At 42.9% G+C, this 18,951-nt stretch overlaps 1 protein-coding gene across 1 annotated transcript; it reads right to left on the bottom strand.

Annotated features, from left to right (window-relative positions):
• Positions 1-2,534: 2,534 nt before the first annotated feature.
• slc35f4 (solute carrier family 35 member F4) lies at positions 2,535-17,142 on the bottom strand. Its single transcript, XM_080783180.1, has 7 exons — positions 16,758-17,142; positions 11,097-11,397; positions 7,654-7,873; positions 7,218-7,343; positions 6,477-6,669; positions 6,254-6,343; positions 2,535-3,374 (listed from the first exon to the last, which is right to left on the bottom strand). Exons 1-7 carry the CDS (start codon positions 16,831-16,833, stop codon positions 3,133-3,135), a joined length of 1,248 nt encoding a protein of 415 aa, XP_080639306.1. The 5' UTR covers positions 16,834-17,142; the 3' UTR covers positions 2,535-3,132.
• Positions 17,143-18,951: the final 1,809 nt, after the last annotated feature.

Below are 18,951 nucleotides of genomic sequence, written 5' to 3'. Positions count from 1 at the left end.
AAGGCTCGATTCTTAACAACACACATGCACACACATCAAGCTGCTTGTGATGTTGCAACACAACATGGATGCTGCACTGTTACAACGGACTACAGGCTATGGCTGCTACAAATCTGAATAATGAATTGAAAAGCATGAATGGGGATAGCAAAGCCTAGCTGTCACTGACCTGAGAGAGGTATGGTAGTTGCACATTTCAGAGGAGGTAAGGCTGTCTTCTTCTGTCCCAGTGTGAGGGGCAGAGCGGGCAGGGTCCATTGTGGTTGTGGTGGATGCCTGTTCTCCTCTTCTTGAATGAGAGTCGGGGCCACCTGGCTCAGCCGAGGCCTGGACACTGTGGAGCCCATTGCTGCTGTGGTACTGTAGCTATACAGGCCAAGATGCCATGCCTGGATGTCAAGCAAGACTAGTATCAAGCAACAGTCCTTTGATCACCCTACTCAACTACTTTCTACTTAAGTTTAACTTCAGAAGGAACAGTAGAAATATGTTTTAGGTTTTCGATCACAAAATATTCTCACCTCCCTTGTTTGGTGTCTTTGTTGTTTTGTCACGTTGATGTTGATGAACAACACTGCAGATCCTTTGGATTATATAGTATACTCCCGGCTGTCTTACCTTTGTTGACAGCAAATCAGTATGGCTGTTCAGTCCCTTCTCTTCTATGTAGGACATCATAAGTTACAGAATAACTACTATCTATCTATAACCCTGTCTATTTAGCCTGACTGGTGCCAGTTCAAATCCAGGGATTTGCCCAACTGGCAAATAGAAATTCTGCACAAATGCAGTAAACACTTTTGGTCGCAGTTCAAATAGTGGGTGTGTTCTCCAAATACCTGCCTTCTTCATACTTGACTTTGTCATTATAACGAGCTACGTTTCTATGGTAACTCTCCCTATAGGTTACTTTGTAACTCGTAAGTTAATGCTTGAAAGATTCAGTACTTTTTCCCCCTTTCCCTCGGAGAGTTTTGCCCTGACAGGAGTAACGACGGAGGCAGGTACTCCAGGATTTCAGTAAATAGCTGAATGTTTCAGCATTTCATTCAAAATTCAGTAGGGTGACATGAGCATACATCTTTCTTTGTGGGCATATCAGTTGAATGCTGTCACTTATTAAGGCCTCTGATGGTTTGTCATCTGTGGGTATGTGGTGTGTGGCAGTAACTCATGTAATGAGGATTTCAACTGAGCCTCTGCCTCCTCTAGATCATTTATTTTAAATATATCAGCCGCCATCGTGCAGTTGAAACTGTCACCTCAGCAAATGCTTCATTACTGTGTGTGTGTGTGTGTGTGTGTGTGTGTGTGTGTGTGTGTGTGTGTGTGTGTGTGTGTGCTTACACGCGTGCACATCCATATCTATGTGGAGTGACGATACCGCAAAATTCTCTCATTATTTGAACAGGACTATTGGCATCTAGGCTCAATGTACTGTAGCCTGACAGTGCATCGCAGGTTTGAGCCCCGATCCCGAAGACCTTTGTTGCATGTCCCTCCCCTTCGCTCTCTCACCGTTTCCTGTCAAACTACTGTACTATCAATGAAGGCATAAAAGCCCAAAATAAATCTTACAAAAATAAAATAACTATATAATAAAAAGTTTTGAACAGGACAGTTTGGTTACTCTAAAATTACTGCAGTGATAAGAGCATAGAGGATTTTTTTCTTCCAGAAAATTCACACAGACACCTTTTTAAAAGAAAGTTTTACTTTAAGGCAATATATAATGGTATGTTGGCACAGATCAGGGCACCACATTGATTAAGAAACTTTGCACACAACAATAAAGGTAGTGCATTAAAGCAAAACGTTTGAAGCCTTTTTTCAAGCATGCAAAAATACTGTAACCTCTCTTTTATAAAAATATCTCTTGTACTTTTGGAGATATATATAAAAAATAACATTTAATTCCATTAAACGCTATGGAACTCAAGATTTGTATCTCCCTACAGTGTTTAAAGAGTTCCACTAAAATAGACGTTAATACTTTTTAAGATTCTCACTATGCTCACCATAAATTAATTAAGTAATTAACAGTTTGTTCATAGAACTCGCGTCTCTTATGCGAGCACCGCCATGACGCACCGTCATGCTCATGCCGCAACTTGTCAAGTGATGCTTTGCATTCACACTCATGTGCCAGGATAAGAATGCAGGCACATTCTCAGTAGGTTGGATGATGTGATATTGACTGTTCTCACAGATTGCCAAAATTAAATGTACCAGTTGATTGCAGAGATACACAGAGTTTTCTCTCTCTCTCTCCCTCTCTCTGAGCATGCACTGTATGTGCCCCGTGCAGTTCATCTGTGAAGAGATACAGTATTGAAGCGACTAGCTGAAGCTCTGCCATCAGAGTTGTTTGAACTGTGTTCCATTTGAACAAAACTGACTGAATCAATCAAAATTACGTTATTTTTTAAAAAAAAACACATTTTCTAATGTTTAAGACTTTGTCCCGATCATAGGCGGGTCTAGTAATACACAGCAATAAATGTGGGCCGGTCTTAATTTGTTTATTAGAAAAGAAAAAGAGCCTGTACATTACACATAGTATAATTTTCATTCTTGTATACTATTTAAGTCATAAAATGTAAATATTGTCTAATTGAGACAGCTCTAAATAAATTCAATAAATACAAGTAGAGTGAGCCAAACAGGCCCTGCCAATATTTATATTCACAGAATACAGTCTGCTGATCAGTTTGGGGAGGGGGGTTGGCTGGGTGGGGCAGTCAGCTCTGTGAGGTCGACGGGGAGGCGGAGGGGGGGGCGTGCGAGGGGCAGGACTGGGCACGGTAAGGTGCTCAAGAAAGTACAGGATGCTTTCTACCCTTTCACTGAGCAAGATCCATAAATGCTCAGTTTTTCCGTCTCCTGCAGGGAAGTGAGAGAGACAGAGATGCATCAACACAAAAAAAGAACAGTCCCCCCCGCCCATCTTCCCTGCGCACACACACACAGTTCAACATAATAATTCCTGTCTTCCTGGCCCGGAGGACTTGATGTTCACGAGCACTAGGCACCCATCTGCACTTCCCCGATGGATGCTGGACAAACGTGCGAGGAAGGGACTTAGACATCGAACAGGGTTTACAGGCTTGGCGGCCGACCCGGGCGAGAGCTTCATGCCAGTGGTATGGAGACTGCGCCGTTGGCTCGGCTGCGGCTGCGGGTATGGACGCTGGACTCCGTCAGCTCGTCGCCGTGCTCCTCAGACTTCTTGTCGGCGATGGTGGCCAGGAAACGCAGTGTGACTGTGTCCCACTCCTCCGGCAGCAGGAGCAGCAGGAAGCCCAGGCAGATGATGCAAGTGGCTGTGAGACGCACCATGCTGAAGATCACCTCATGTTTCAACACGTCTACAGCTGCGGTGGTGGGGACGGGTGGGTGAGGGGATGGGAGGAGAGGACGAGAGATGGCGCAAAGGAAAGGAAGAAGATGACATAGATGGTAGAAAACCACAACAGGAAGAGGGAGAGTTAGGGGAAGGTGGGTTGGTGGGATAGAAACAAAAACAAATTGAGATTAATTACATAAAGTAAGCCAAACCACAGGATACTGGGGCTGTAGGAGGATGAACATAGCTTAGCGGTGCAGCTTACAATCAGCACAAATGGGCGACTCTGTCCTTTGTGTCTCTGTGGTTAGAAAAGCCCGTAACCCACTGACCTTCATACAGTCCATTGTGGTTAAGGAAAAGAACCCATCTGTAGGCATTTAGAGTCGCCTTAGCAACCCGATCCTCCCTCGGTGAGGGGATAGTTGCAGCGTCGGTGGAGGCACATCGATGATTGGGTTTCCGGGGCGTGAGAGTCAGACTTGCTGTGTAATCTTTTTGCTACAGTGGCCAGAAATGCTGACCGTTACTAAATACAATGCCATTGCAGGCACGCTCTGTTCAAAGTGGCTGTTTTACTCCCATACTGTAAAATCTTGTGTTATGGTGTTACTTTAACACTGAGAGACCTAAACAATCTTACAAACATAAACAGATACTGTAGGTAGCTACTAGCTCCACCACCAAAATGTGTGTTTTATTGTCTCTAGGTGATTGACTCAGCTCTTCATACAAGGGAGCCGTTTCGACCGAAAATCAACCGATAATTCCCAGTAGGTTATACTTATTACGCCGATCTTATCTAGCCGATCGGACCTACTGCATGTAGTCTGGAGCCTACTGGCTGCGATTGGTGTTGATGACACGTTAACCGATCTTATCGGTCTACTCGGGTATACTGGACATGCTGGGAGCCTACTGAAAATGACAAGCCTCCTCATACCCTCCCCTAAACTTAACCGCAAGCATGTCGCAGTGCGGTCCTAATATTAACGCATGTTCGCCAACCTTAATCCTGTCGTTCTTTTTTATCAGTCGGCAGAGCATGCCCATACTCGTGGAAAACAATGGTACTGATCCTAAGTGATCACTGCGGTCTTGTCTATTGATAACAGTAAAACAATGGTACTGATCCTAAGTGATCACTGTGGTCTTGTCTATTGATAACAGTCGTACTGATCCTAAGTGATCACTGTGGTCTTGTCTATTGATAACAGTAAAACAATGGTACTGATCCTAAGTGATCACTGTGGTCTTGTCTATTGATAACAGTAAAACAATGGTACTGATCCTAAGTGATCACTGTGGTCTTGTCTATTGATAACAGTAAAACAATGGTACTGATCCTAAGTGATCACTGTGGTCTTGTCTATTGATAACAGTAAAACAATGGTACTGATCCTAAGTGATCACTGCGGTCTTGTCTATTGATAACAGTAAAACAATGGTACTGATCCTAAGTGATCACTGTGGTCTTGTCTATTGATAACAGTAAAACAATGGTACTGATCCTAAGTGATCACTGTGGTCTTGTCTATTGATAACAGTAAAACAATGGTACTGATCCTAAGTGATCACTGTGGTCTTGTCTATTGATAACAGTAAAACAATGGTACTGATCCTAAGTGATCACTGTGGTCTTGTCTATTGATAACAGTAAAACAATGGTACTGATCCTAAGTGATCACTGTGGTCTTGTCTATTGATAACAGTAAAACAATGGTACTGATCCTAAGTGATCACTGTGGTCTTGTCTATTGATAACAGTAAAACAATGGTACTGATCCTAAGTGATCACTGTGGTCTTGTCTATTGATAACAGTAAAACAATGGTACTGATCCTAAGTGATCACTGTGGTCTTGTCTATTGATAACAGTAAAACAATGGTACTGATCCTAAGTGATCACTGTGGTCTTGTCTATTGATAACAGTAAAACAATGGTACTGATCCTAAGTGATCACTGTGGTCTTGTCTATTGATAACAGTAAAACAATGGTACTGATCCTAAGTGATCACTGTGGTCTTGTCTATTGATAACAGTAAAACAATGGTACTGATCCTAAGTGATCACTGCGGTCTTGTCTATTGATAACAGTAAAACAATGGTACTGATCCTAAGTGATCACTGTGGTCTTGTCTATTGATAACAGTAAAACAATGGTACTGATCCTAAGTGATCACTGTGGTCTTGTCTATTGATAACAGTAAAACAATGGTACTGATCCTAAGTGATCACTGTGGTCTTGTCTATTGATAACAGTAAAACAATGGTACTGATCCTAAGTGATCACTGTGGTCTTGTCTATTGATAACAGTAAAACAATGGTACTGATCCTAAGTGATCACTGCGGTCTTGTCTATTGATAACAGTAAAACAATGGTACTGATCCTAAGTGATCACTGTGGTCTTGTCTATTGATAACAGTCGAAACGGGTGGACTAACAGAACAATTACATGATTTGTTTACGTTGGTCATTATTGTAAACATTGGAGTAAAACATACCTGATGGGGTTAAAAAGTTCCCAATACCGTAATTTCCATATGCAAAATGTAACTATTTAAGAATGTAGACCGTAACTAGAATTCTTCCTAGCGCCACACGTCGCAAATGGGAAGAAGAAGGTAATAGCGGGAATGCGATACAGTTTTCTTTAGCAGCAGTAAAACAAACAAACTCTCCTATGCAAAAGGAACTTATTTTGTGAGTACGGATGTTCCATTTATTGCTTATTTATGTTTAAGAATCTGCTCCTCTCATTAATCAGCTCCCCCTGTGGCTCATCTGAGCCATCTGAGCAGGCATCTTCCGGGTGAGAGCAGTAAAAGTAAAGTAATTTCCCCTCCCCTGGTGATCACTGAGCAAATAATTCCTTTCATTTCCTTACATAATAAAGTCAAAGTACCTGCATTGCCTGGCACACTGAGCAGTGTTCCTATGGAGATGAGGATGGGGTATGTCAGCACAACACCAACATTCACCAGGACGTTGAACACTGGAAACCACATGGAAAAGGGTTCAAACTAGTAATGTATTCAAGGGAATCAATTTTATAACTGCTTCTGAAAGTATATAGGTGATACAGGCATGCACAATCATCTTATTGGTGCGTGCGTGCGTGCACTCACCCAGCCATAATCCAGCCAGTCCACAAAGATATCCCCAGGGCAGTGAGGAAAGTGAACCCCAGTGCTCTACCTTGGTAAAGTAGAGGACGAGCGGCACACAGGAGATGAAAATAAGATTGAAGAAGCCCATTGTGGAAAGGAAGTGAGCCACCTCTCCCAAGTTGGCACTGCCCAGGAACATCTTAAACAGCACCTGTGGCGCAGTGAAGGAAACGATATTAAATTCCTGCTGATCGTTCTCATGCAGGCATTTTTGGGTTATTGTGCTGCAGTGTTTGGCCGGATGTCAATCTGGTGTCTTTTCTGAGTAACCTAATCCAGTATTAATAAAACTGCGGCACTACAGACTCAGTAGTGCTGCTGTAGTGAGGATGCAGTTTGGATAAAGCCTGATACTATACTCAAGAGGTTCTCAAAATGGGGTCTGGGGGCCACCTGGGGTCCTTGAGGTGTTTCCAGCCAAATGAATGATAGCTAATCTTCACCTACATGTATAAGTAAATACAACTATGATGTACAAGAACAGCTATTTTGATCAGGGTTTCACCGTTATCTCTATACGTAGAGTACATAGACAGAAAATATAAGTATTGAACATATGACAGACCATATTAGACAAAATCATGTCGTATCACATAAAACATATTCTGAGATTGGGATCCCAGAGTCCATAGCCCATGGCCTAGTCAAGTGCATATCAAATTAGGGGCCCTTGAAATAAAATCCAAGCTATATGTTAACCTTGTAGAGAGCTGACGTGGATGCAGAGCCGACAGCCAAGGCCACACCGACAAACGAATCCCCATGGAATCCATCGGCATAAGCCATCATGACAATACCTGTGATGGCCATTATGGCAGCTACAATCTGAAGGCAAAGAATGAACAAATATCAGCACAATATGAAAAAGACTAAGCTAATATGATGAGTACGTCCAAAAGCCCCACTATATAGAGGTCGTGCTGCTCCAAGTTTCATGGCAACCCACCCTTTAGATTTCACATGATAATGATCTGTGTTGGATGGACCAACCAACAGACATTTCTATCCATAAGGCCCCACCACTACTATCTATTACAAGTTACACTCCATGACTCCAAACTACCGGTATGTCTCAGTAGAGAATGGATAAAGTTTGCATTGGTGGTGGCTTAGTTAGTATACTGAGTCTACTGACCCGAACACCCATGAAGCGGTCCTTGAGGACGATCCAAGACAGGAGAAAGACGAAGGCCTTGTGGCAGCAGTAGAGGGCTGAGACGTCAGTGGCGGTCAGCTTCCTCAGGGCCAGCAGATACAGGTAGTTAGTCAGGGTCCACAGGATGGAGAAAGGTGCTGTCCTCTTCAGGAAAAGCTTCAATGTCATCCCATCCTCCCCAAAGAGTTTGCTACACTCCCTGTTAGAGAAGGGACAAGGAAGTATGCAACAAGTTCTGTTACTTAGTGAGAGTACTTCAGAGAAAGTGCTGAACATAAGCCATATAACCCCACTGTTTCCCCTCTTTGCAGTCAATATCTCCACTTACAGGCCTAACTGTAAACGTCAATTAAAGGAGAGATATGTCATTCCAATTGTGTGTCACTAATGCTGTAAACTCTGTTTACGATCAGTCTGCTTGCCCACAGAGGCTCTTATTAGCAATGCTGGCACACGGTTTATTAATCCCCTAAAACGCCAAAGGATTAGCCAGGTCTAAGAAGGCAGATATTCAGCCATCGGGTCATAAACAACCTTCCACCTCCTCACTGACATTGCCTCTGCATGCTGATGTTAGAGACGGTACGTTGCCAGCTGATTAGAGTTGCCTGTCAGTGATGATATGTGAACGGCATCTCCACCATGGAGATGAAAGCCCTGTTAAACCCCTGACAACATCTCAGGAAGATACCAGACCCCAACTATGGGCAAACAAGCTTGATAATGACCTCCCTCCTATTGACATGGGAATAGCATCTTCTGATGATCTCCCTCCTGGCTCAGAAGCATCATAATGTACAGTATGTCCGTGGAAAACACTCAACTGCCTGAGAACATGAATGGGGCGACCAGAAGCTGCTTTGGTCAGATGGTGTACACATTTAGCCCAACCACCTGTGTATGTGAAAAAGCAGACCATACCATGCAGAACTGCCTTCTGCCCCTGTGCAGCTTAAACAACCTTGCAGAGTTCTATAATGATGCAAAGGCATCTGTACATAAACGGGAAACTGGCATATAACGAACTATACTGTGTGACTAATTTCTGATATTCTTCTGTGGAGAGTGGAGACTACCCTGCCCATCAAGAGGAACAAGACCTCTCACATTTCCAGATGTTCTGAGTAGGGACACAGGACTGACTGTGAATGAACATGGTGTGGTGTGGCATATGGCAATGAGCAACAGAGACCAGTGGAAGCAGCTTGTGTCGCAGATCTCGAGGGCACTGGAAGGATGATGATGTGTGACTAACCATCTAAAAACATATTAAACCACACCAAACCCATGCCTAAACTTAACTATTCAGTGCCTAACCTGATGCTGCAAGCAGACCATGCAGTACGGTTCCACTATGGTTTTCGCTATAAGTCATAATCATCGTCAGAATCGTACAGTAGATTTTTGACAATGTAGCTGAAGATTAGATCAGCTCATCATGTCTGTAGTGGTAGTGATTGTCAAAGTGGGACCCTGGGACCCCTAGGGTTCTTTGAAGGAGTTCTAGGCGGTCCCCAGCAAAATTGTTGACAGTTGGAAACTTTGAGGTCACTGCTGTTACATCAATTAGAAAAGTCTGTTACCGCGGTCTAGTCTTTCAAATGCCCCACTCCACTAACACACTAATACAGCATTGATGGTATAGGCTATATTGTATGCAAGGAAACAACCGACACTTGGCGAGGGGTGCAACCAAAGAGGTTCTCAGCCCTCAGAGACTCTGAAATACACTTCCAAGAGCTACCCAGGAGGGGACCACCATGATGAGAAGATGGTGGTCACACTCCACCCTGCAAAATGCTGAGGCGGTCTCACAGCCCTGAAAACAAACAACCGTAGCCCTATAACTATTATAGTTATAGATGTTATATGGGTCCTTGGCCTACTGCATAACAAACTGGGTCTCCTTGAAGTTTGAGAACCACTGCTTTCTTTCTTTTTTATTAAGATGTTTATTCCACGATTTTCGTAAACCCATTTTTTATCATCTTGCAGAGTTGATCAATGATCAGACTTTCTAGTCTAGTCATGTGGTCTAGTGGTGACTCTGGTGAGATTTTCATGATTGATGAAAATCAATCGATTGACAAGCCAATCCCTAGCCAAGCCCTATACGGCCAATGGGACACTAAGCCCGCTCTCGTCTCCCCCACCACACCATGACTAGAGACTGCAAACGCGACACTAAGGTACAATATGCAAGAGAATGGAATGCAAGCTGATATATAATGACTTGATTAATTTCTTGTTTAACCCAGTGTCAATTAATTGTCTAGTGTAATCCTGGGCACTACACTCCCTCTGCCAACCTGGGGAGAGCAACGGACTGACCTCATGTTGGCCAGGGGGAAGCAGTTTAGAGACCAGGATTACTGCATGTTTTTTTGTGAGGGTACCTACCTACCCTATAGGGGAGAACATGCAAACTCCACACAGAAAGGCACTTTTTCTAACCCCACCTAGCGTTCTCTCCTCCCACTGATGATGCAGAGGAGAGAACACGCCCCCATCGCCCAAAGTGTTGCAGTGGGAATCGAACCCAGGACCTTTTAGCTGTGAGGCGACAGCTCTACCGACTGCTGCCACCGTGCCCCTGAGAACCACTGCTTCCATGTCCTTTCTCATCCTCTCATGTCCTATAATGTCCTCTAATATACATCCTCTCATGGCGTCTAATATCTCTCATGTCCTCTAATGTATTGTAATATCGTTCATGTCCTTTGATATCCTCTCATGGCGTCTAATATCTCTCATGCACTCTAGTCTAACATATTCTTCTATCCTACTTCTAATATCCTCTGATGTCCTCTAACATCTAGTAATGTCCTCTCATGTTCTCTAAAGTCTGTACGTTATATTAATCGATTATATTGTGTTCATCTCGAAAAAAGGCATCCATATTGTATAATGTATTTTAATAAAGCAGCCTAAAGCCAAGGTGATGCAAAATGTGTTCCAATGGAGCCAGTCTATTTATTATTTAGTCTCTATAATTATCATATGTTAAATATTTATAAAACCCACAGACTTAACCACTTTTACTTTCTCTTAAAAACAAATGTCAAAAAGGCGCTGAGCTGGACTGGGCCATAGCTCAGCGGTCCAGGCACCATGGCTGGTAATCCAGTCTGGCAGTGTGCCGCGGGTTCGACTCCCGATCCTGACGGATGCATGTCACCCCCCCCCCCCCCCCATCTCTCTCCCCATTTCCTGTCAGCCTACTGCCTGTCCCTCCATAAAAAATATTAAATAAAAGGTGAAAGCCACAAAAAAAACATTTAAAAAATAGGGGGAAAAATCTCTGTAGAGCTTGTAGATCAGCTATATTTTTGTAACGTAGTAGGGCATTAAATTACAAATAAATAAATAAAATATGTAGATAATAGGTTTCTGCCCAACAGCAACGTTATGTTTATACTCACCTAAACTTTTGGATGGGGGTCTGCTTGTCCCCTGTGGTGGCCACGTGTCCAGAGTAGTAGATGGGAAAGAAGAGGATATTCCAGTTGCTGCTGAACCAGGATATGAAGAAGGGACAGGAGAAGGACTGGAAGGTCAGCTTTACCAGCTGAGTGGTGCCCACCCAGGACGAGCTGACACACAGCACCAACAGGAGCCCCCCCAGTACCTTCAGGACCGTGTGGGCGCATGTCTGGTAGGACGAACTCTCTCCGCTGCCCTCACTGCCCGGAGTCTCTGCATTGGACTCAGACCCCTCTTCTCCTGGTTGAGTAATAAGAACATTAAATAGAAATGTAATATTCCCACTTGCAGGCTTCTGTATTGATATATCAACATAAATGTTATAACTTGGTGTCTGATTTCTGGTTCTCGACTTTCTTGCTTTTCCATGTTTTAACTTCTTCACAGACATTTGGCATTTTCTTTTGAAAGTGGTTACCAATGGTATTGGCAATGGTTACGGGCAGCCATGACGAGAGAACAAAGTCAATTTTTACTTACCACGGTTCAGCAGATTTTTTTTTATGTCACTTCGGAAGTGATAACATTATTCAAGTGGGTTGTATCACCCCACATTTTATGAATAGTAGTACTAGTCAGTGTACTCAAGGCTAGATGTTGTAGGATGTAACATATTGTGTGATCCCTTCCTCAGGTGCAGTATAGCATGTATTGATCCACTGTCCTTAGTGAGCACTCCCGCAGCGCAGTTTGCATTACCTGCTGTAAAGGCAAACACAAAAGGCAAGACTTTGCTAAAATGCATTGGCTTAGCATGGTGGATGCCTGTAAATAGCATCATAATACAGCGTAGCATGAACAGTTTGAACACCCATTACGTTCAGATGTGCCCAGAAACCTGAGACTCTGAAAGCAGGAGTCAGCCTGACCACATGACACTCCACAAGAAAGACGCAACAACCTTGTCGCTTGTGGAAGCCTGTATTTGGACCATTATCACCGTGCTGCAGTAACTTGGGGGACATTTGCTATAAATAAATCAAGGTTTATACGCTTAAACAAACTAGGCCAACATTATTTTTAGAAAGATAGACAGATAGCATGTCAGTCAGTCAGACAGACAGAATAAATAGACCATATATTTAGACAGGTAGAAAGATAGGTGGCTAGAAACTACAATGATTATAGAATATAATGTCTACTGTATAGTGCTGGCTCCAGTTGTGAATGTGCACACACTCTTTTGCACACTATTGAGAGCATGGTCAATGCCACATACAGTACATCCGACTGACACAAAAGAAAAGCTGCTAAGGATTTATTTCAAACACATTTCTCTGCATCTGTCCCTCCCTACGCCATCAATGCAGAATTGCAAATGGTGCATAGCCTTAATTGATTGTGGAACTGAATTACTTTTATATTCTTAATAACTCAGCTGTGGGGGGGGGGGGTGTACATACTCCATACTCACACACAGGCACACATACATGCATACACACACACACACACACACACACACACACACACACACACACACACACACACACACACACACACACACACACACACACACACACACACACACACACACACACACACACACACACACACACACACACACACACACACACACACACACACACACACACACACACACACACACACACACACACACACACACACACACACACATATGCATCACTCACTCACGTCGTGCAACAGTATGAGCGTGTTTCTTGGTTGATGCAAGGCCGCTTCCGGACAGGGAGAGAGAGCCCAGATCCGTTGTACACTCTAGCTCTCAACAGTCCGATCAATTTACACTAGGACAGGAATAAAAGATGACATGTGCTCGGTGTTTGCTGCTCGCGCCCTCTTTGCTGGCTCAGCACAAGAAGCTCTGCCATTTCACTACAGACAGTGCAGAAATGTCTCTACTGCAGGGCCTCTCCTGGGTGCTCATTATTACCCTTATATCCTTTTGTTCACTGCAAACGGACATTAGCAGGGGTTCAAATGGGAGCAGCAGGGTACTTGTAACACGTCGAGTAATAATTGATTGCTCTTCTGTGTATTAAGTCTTCCGTCAGAGGCAAAACAACCGGCCAAAATCCAATACATTTCACACTATTAAAGTCATACATCAAATGAAGTACGAACGTTTTAGCATGATGTCTTCAGCAGAGTCAAGCAGACTTGTAGAGGTTTTAATGGTGTGGTGTGTGTGGTGCCAACCACATTTCTATTGCACCATGAACTTTGAAAAGAGATATGGAGGCTGTCATGCTCCGTTAAGTGAGATCCATGCAAAACTGAGCAATATAGGAAAGCATGAGCTCATTTCTGTCATTCTAAAGCACTAAAGGTGATGAATGTAACCTTTAATGTTACTATTGGATTAATAGTGGTGAATTTAATAGAAACGGGAATAGGCCTTGAATATGCCCACACTACAATGATGAATGTCCAGACCAGAGTAAAGACTGGTGATAATTTAACTTCTGTATAGTTAAATGTGGTAATGAGTTATACATGGGTAAACTTAAGAAAGATCAAGTTTTAGTTTTTGGTTCAATTGTTTAACTAACTATGAAAAGTCGCTTTTTTATGCATGAATTGATGTGTTTGAATACTTGGAAAAGGTGTATAAAGATTTTTTATTTATTTTTAAAGTTAAATAACAAAAGTGTAGATGTAATAAGCTAGGCTGCTTCAGTCTATACTTTTTTCCCTCCATAATATGAAATGTGATGAACTAAGAATGTTTTGATGGGGAAAAAAACTAATAAACTAAACTAAACTAAACTAAATGCATTAGAGTCTTGCAATATTAAATGTGTGCAGTCCAGCTTGCATTGCTATAAAGGTTTCAATTGACTTGGTTAAATTTACACTCCAGATTTTACTGTGCATTCTAGGTGTGGCGTTATACACACCAACAGGGCAAATCCTGTTATGAATCTGTTGCAAATTAGAGGTCTTGCGTACATTGAGTCCAAGATTCAGAAAAGATTGACAGATTTGTGTTATTAACAGCTACAGAACATATAGGTCGGAAACTGTATACATGTCCTACCTTGACCAGGATATGTAATGTATATAACACTAATTGCATCTCACATTCTGTATAGTTCAATGCATTAGAGAATGATGAGAATTGAATTGATACATCAAAAGGTGTGCACTGTGCTGTAGTGCTTGCAGTCCCACTGCATTTACTCAGTTATAAAAGTTTAAATTTTACAGCATCTCATTTGGGAGCAGGTTCTCAATAAGAGATGGAAGCAAAACACTGAAGACTAATCTATAGACTCAACCAAGACTCATCTAGGGATTTGGTTTAATCAGATTGTGTCTTAGAAAGGATTCTTAATCAAGCTTATGGCTTCTTACTTGAAATTAAAACATTCATCAGATTATTTCTTTCTTATTTTGTTCCCATTTCTCCTTGCCCACCAAGCAGAGTGAAGTATGAACCAACATGAACAAATATTAAAACTGAACTATTCCCCTTTCATATTAATGCACTTTTAATGGCTAATGTTTATTTGATTTGTTACTCATAACAGCCAACATTATTGCAGAGATGCTGACTAATAGTGCTGCTAAGAAAAAGGTGTCTGGCAGTCTGGTGCTGCAGAGGAAGTCAAATTAAACGGTTTTGTCACTTTAAATTAAATTACAATTAAATTGTAATTACTTAAATGTGATCGTGAAGATCATTGGGAATTTGTGAACGCTCACATTTTTATGTGCTCCAAATTCAATCAGTCGTCCATAATTTGTTGGCTCATATCATCAACAAATCTATAGTACAACTATTATGAGGTAAAGTCCAACAAATAGTTCTCACATACTCAAAAAGTAAGTAAGCTGCAAGTGCCAGTGAGTAAAGTTGTTTTTCTAGTTAGTTACATTGAAAATCAAGAATCTAAAATGGTCCTTATAATGGTTTCTTATAGTACACTGAGTGTTTATTTAACTCTGAAAGTGTACAAATTGAACCAAATGGACCCATCCATTTGGACCCCTCCACACAACCATTTGTGTGTGTAATAGGGGCTGACCGTGATAGTCCCTTCAAAGATGAGCAGGCAGGGATTAACACATTATCCTTTAAAACATTGACATTATCTGTAAACTATACAGTCATAACTTGCATGACAATAATGCATTAAGTTAATGAAATTACTGCAGATTCTATGCAGGTGTTTCTTCAATAAATACTGTAGTATACGCCATACTATTGGCACACTCTCATTAAGAGAGCATAATCCCCCTGCCAGCATGACGCAGTACTCTGCTGGAACCTCATATTTCAATCCATTCAGTGTTTTATACGTACCACAGAGGCAGCCCCCTGGCGACATTGATGGATAGATCTGTGCTGCATCCAACCTGGACGGCACATTGAGCCTGTAGACATTTACTACATGCCAGAAACTGCATCATCTCCTTACCCAAATTAGGTGAGTGGAGGTGGTACAGCTCGGTATCTTAATGATAAAAGGAAGATTAGTGGAATCTTTCTCTAATCCCAGGTACATCATCAACTGTAGGTTATCGGAAGCTATGAATTTCAAGTCTAGGGCAGCTAGAAGTACAAATGTTCGCAATTCCTCTAAGGTCATCTGGGACAGGTCTGCATTCTGAGAGTCAAAGCAAAAATGTTGAGAAGCAGCGTTCAGTTTTTGTATATCTGGAACAAACTTCCAAAAAGTCTGGAACTATTTTTAATTATATTTAAATGTCATTGTATGGCCAGGGGGATGTGGGGGGGGGGGGGAAATATATGTCAATTGTTGAAAATACTTATGTGTACTGTAAAGAAAATGAATAAACATAATTATGTTAAAAATAAAAATAAAAGTCATTTCCTTTACACTTTTGATAATTGTGTAAAGCACTTAAAATTGCCTTGCTGAAATCAAGAACTCCTGCCAAAATGAATCACATAAAAGAGGACGGCAGAAATGAAGCGATGTGAAAGCAGCTGACAGGGGCCTATTTCGTTTGTTATGTTGAAATGAATGGTGTACCGCAAAGGGGCAACTAAAAACGACCAAGCTTGTGTTACTGCAGGTCCTATTCAATATCTTAACATCCGTTAACAAGGGATCACAATAAATATTAGGCTACTCTTTATATGGCGGCGTAATGTTTCAAGAACGATTATTTTAAGAAACACTGCAGTGATACATTGCCACGTATTAACAGAGCTCTCACACTACATTCTGATTACTGATCACTGTAATGACATGGGAGTGTTTTTGTTTTCCAATCCCAGGTCTTTGATACATTCTGCAGGGTATGTAAGGTTCTACAGTGTATGTAGAAGCATACAGTTAGTGAGAGAACTACAGCCTGATTTATACTTCATCACACAGCAGTGTTGTGTCAATAAAAGCTGATCTACAAGCTCACAATGTGTCGCATGCTGCAGTTCACACAAAGGACATTCTTCCGGTGCTTTTCAAATGTTACTGCACCCTGAGTTACCTGAAATAATAGGGATTCATTCATTTGATGCTACCCAACGTGCCAACCGCCAACCTCCAACCTCCAACCAGACTCCAGAGACATACATATCTACGGACACACACACACGCACGCACGGTGTGTCTCAGCCTCAGGCCCTTCCAATACGTCCAGTTTACCTTCAGAGATGGGGCAGGTGAGGACCTGGGTGCTGTAGGAGCTGAGAGGAGCCACTCGGGCAGAGTGTTTCTTCATCCTCCGGTAGGGGACGCAAGCCACAGTCCCTCCCTGGGGTGTGTGTTTGTGTGTGTGTGTGTGTGTGTGTGTGTGTGTGTGTGTGTGTGTGTGTGCCACCGGTGTGCCCGGACCCCCGCAGGCTCAGTTCAGCTCTTCCTGTTGGCTTTGAGCATCCTCAGCGTCCTGACTCCTCCGCTGATTTTGTTTGTTTGTTTGTCTGTCACTTTTGCTTGATTATCCACCTTCCTCCCAGATCTCTGTCAACTTCCTCTGCCTTCTTCCCAGTGTTGCGATCCTCACTTTCACTCTCTTTCAGTCTCTCTCTATCTCTCTCTCACTCTGCCTCCCCACCTCCTCCTCCTCCTCGCTGTCTCTCTGGACAGCCGTGACACGGTGGAGCTGCGGCTCGGTGGAAGTGCGATGGAGTGGAGACTCTTTCAGTGTTGCACTGTCATGCAGTGATCCAGCGCCTGCCACCGTCTCCAAGGGAGACTGAGCTTCAAGTGTGTGTGGCACGGTGCAATCACTACCCTCATCTCTTTCTGTCCATCTCTCTCTCTCTCTCTCTCTCTCTCTCTCTCTGTTGTCCCCTCCCCTTCCTTTGCTCCACAAATCAGCAGCTTTGTTTGGAAGGTAACCCAGCAGTACCCTGGCTAATTATGTTACTTTAGCAGCTGCCCCCTTCTTTTCCTCCTTCCTCTACATACCCTCTACACACACACACACCCGCCCCTAGTGTACCTGGCCACCCCCTTCCCTCTCTCGTTCTCATCCTCTCTTCCAATCACTCACTTGTTCTCTCTTATACTGTACTAGTGTACTTGGCACATCTCCCACAATAGCTACTCCTTGAGGTCCTTTTTTTACACCCAACAATGAGGATTTATTTTGTGTGTACAGGCGTCTCAGGTCCTGCAATTTGTGCCATTGCAGCCGTTAACGAATTGACCAGTGAGATGGTCACACATCGGACAACATGGACACATGTAAACGTGGTCATCAATTGAACCACTTTCAACCTGATATCTGTATTTTCAAAAATGTTGACCTCACCCCTATTCGCCAGTTATTGGCACAGACTCCTTATACAAGATAGTCTATTATGATAATTCAAATTTATGTTCGCTCCACCTATGCAATCCACTAGAGACGTCAGAGCTAAAGGTCAGCCACTGGGCACAAGCCAAGGGTACTTTGGCTGGAGTTGGTAGGGACCATATGTTCCAGCCAACATACTCTCACTCACCAGTTTGAAGTTGCAATACATCAGTGCAGTGAACCAGCAACCTCTCAGTCAACAGTCAGCTTCCCTAGTCCCTACACAAAGAACAACCTGCCATCTACCACACATGAAAGACAACACAAACAAACTGCAAACAAACTGCAACTGCATGGTGGCAGTTCACCTCTTGAGCAAGAACCTAATCGTGCAGCCGAGCCCTTCACTCCTGCATATTTGCATGCCTATACTTTTAGCCCCAGTGATGTGCCAATTGGGGAAGGGAATCAACATCACATAAGTACAAACAAAGGTACTTCTTCAAGATATTTGTGGCTAAGGAGCTTGATAAAACAATATTCAGACATCCTGTCTTCATTTATGTTGCAGGTGTCTGCACTATGATACTTAACTGTAGTTCTAAATGTGGCCAGTCTATGATGTCCTCTACGCTCACACGACAGTATGATGACTTTGAATATTAATTTTACCCTAGACAAATCCGGAGCGCTGCCCTGTGTAGGCCAGGCAATCATGGCTGCAGTGTCAAGCTTGACACACATCTACGCCAAAGGCGTAGTTATTTGAATAAATCTGACCCAGCGCCAATAGCATAGATCTATGCCAATTGGTCTTTTATAGTGCTTATGATCTAACGAGCCGTGATGCTATTTAACATTGGGTTGCTATAGGTGATGTCAACAGCAATGGCGCGCCCCATCTTGAACTGCACACGCATCCGCGGTCTGTGCACACTCCGTTTCTTTCGATCGCCTTTATCTCCAATTCCTTGTCCCAGATGGCATTTCTGGTCAAAATAAGGTTTATTCCACGGCCATGCATACCCGACGCTGTAATCCGATCAGCCTTTCTCATCGCCGATCGCGAGACCGGAAGTAGATGCGACAACACACACA

Source organism: Protomyctophum bolini (genome assembly GCF_963924005.1).
Source record: "Protomyctophum bolini genome assembly, chromosome: 15".
NCBI classification, from domain to species: Eukaryota; Metazoa; Chordata; class Actinopteri; order Myctophiformes; family Myctophidae; genus Protomyctophum; species Protomyctophum bolini.
Note: the sequence above shows the minus strand (reverse complement) of the source record. Positions and strands in the feature narration are given on the sequence as shown.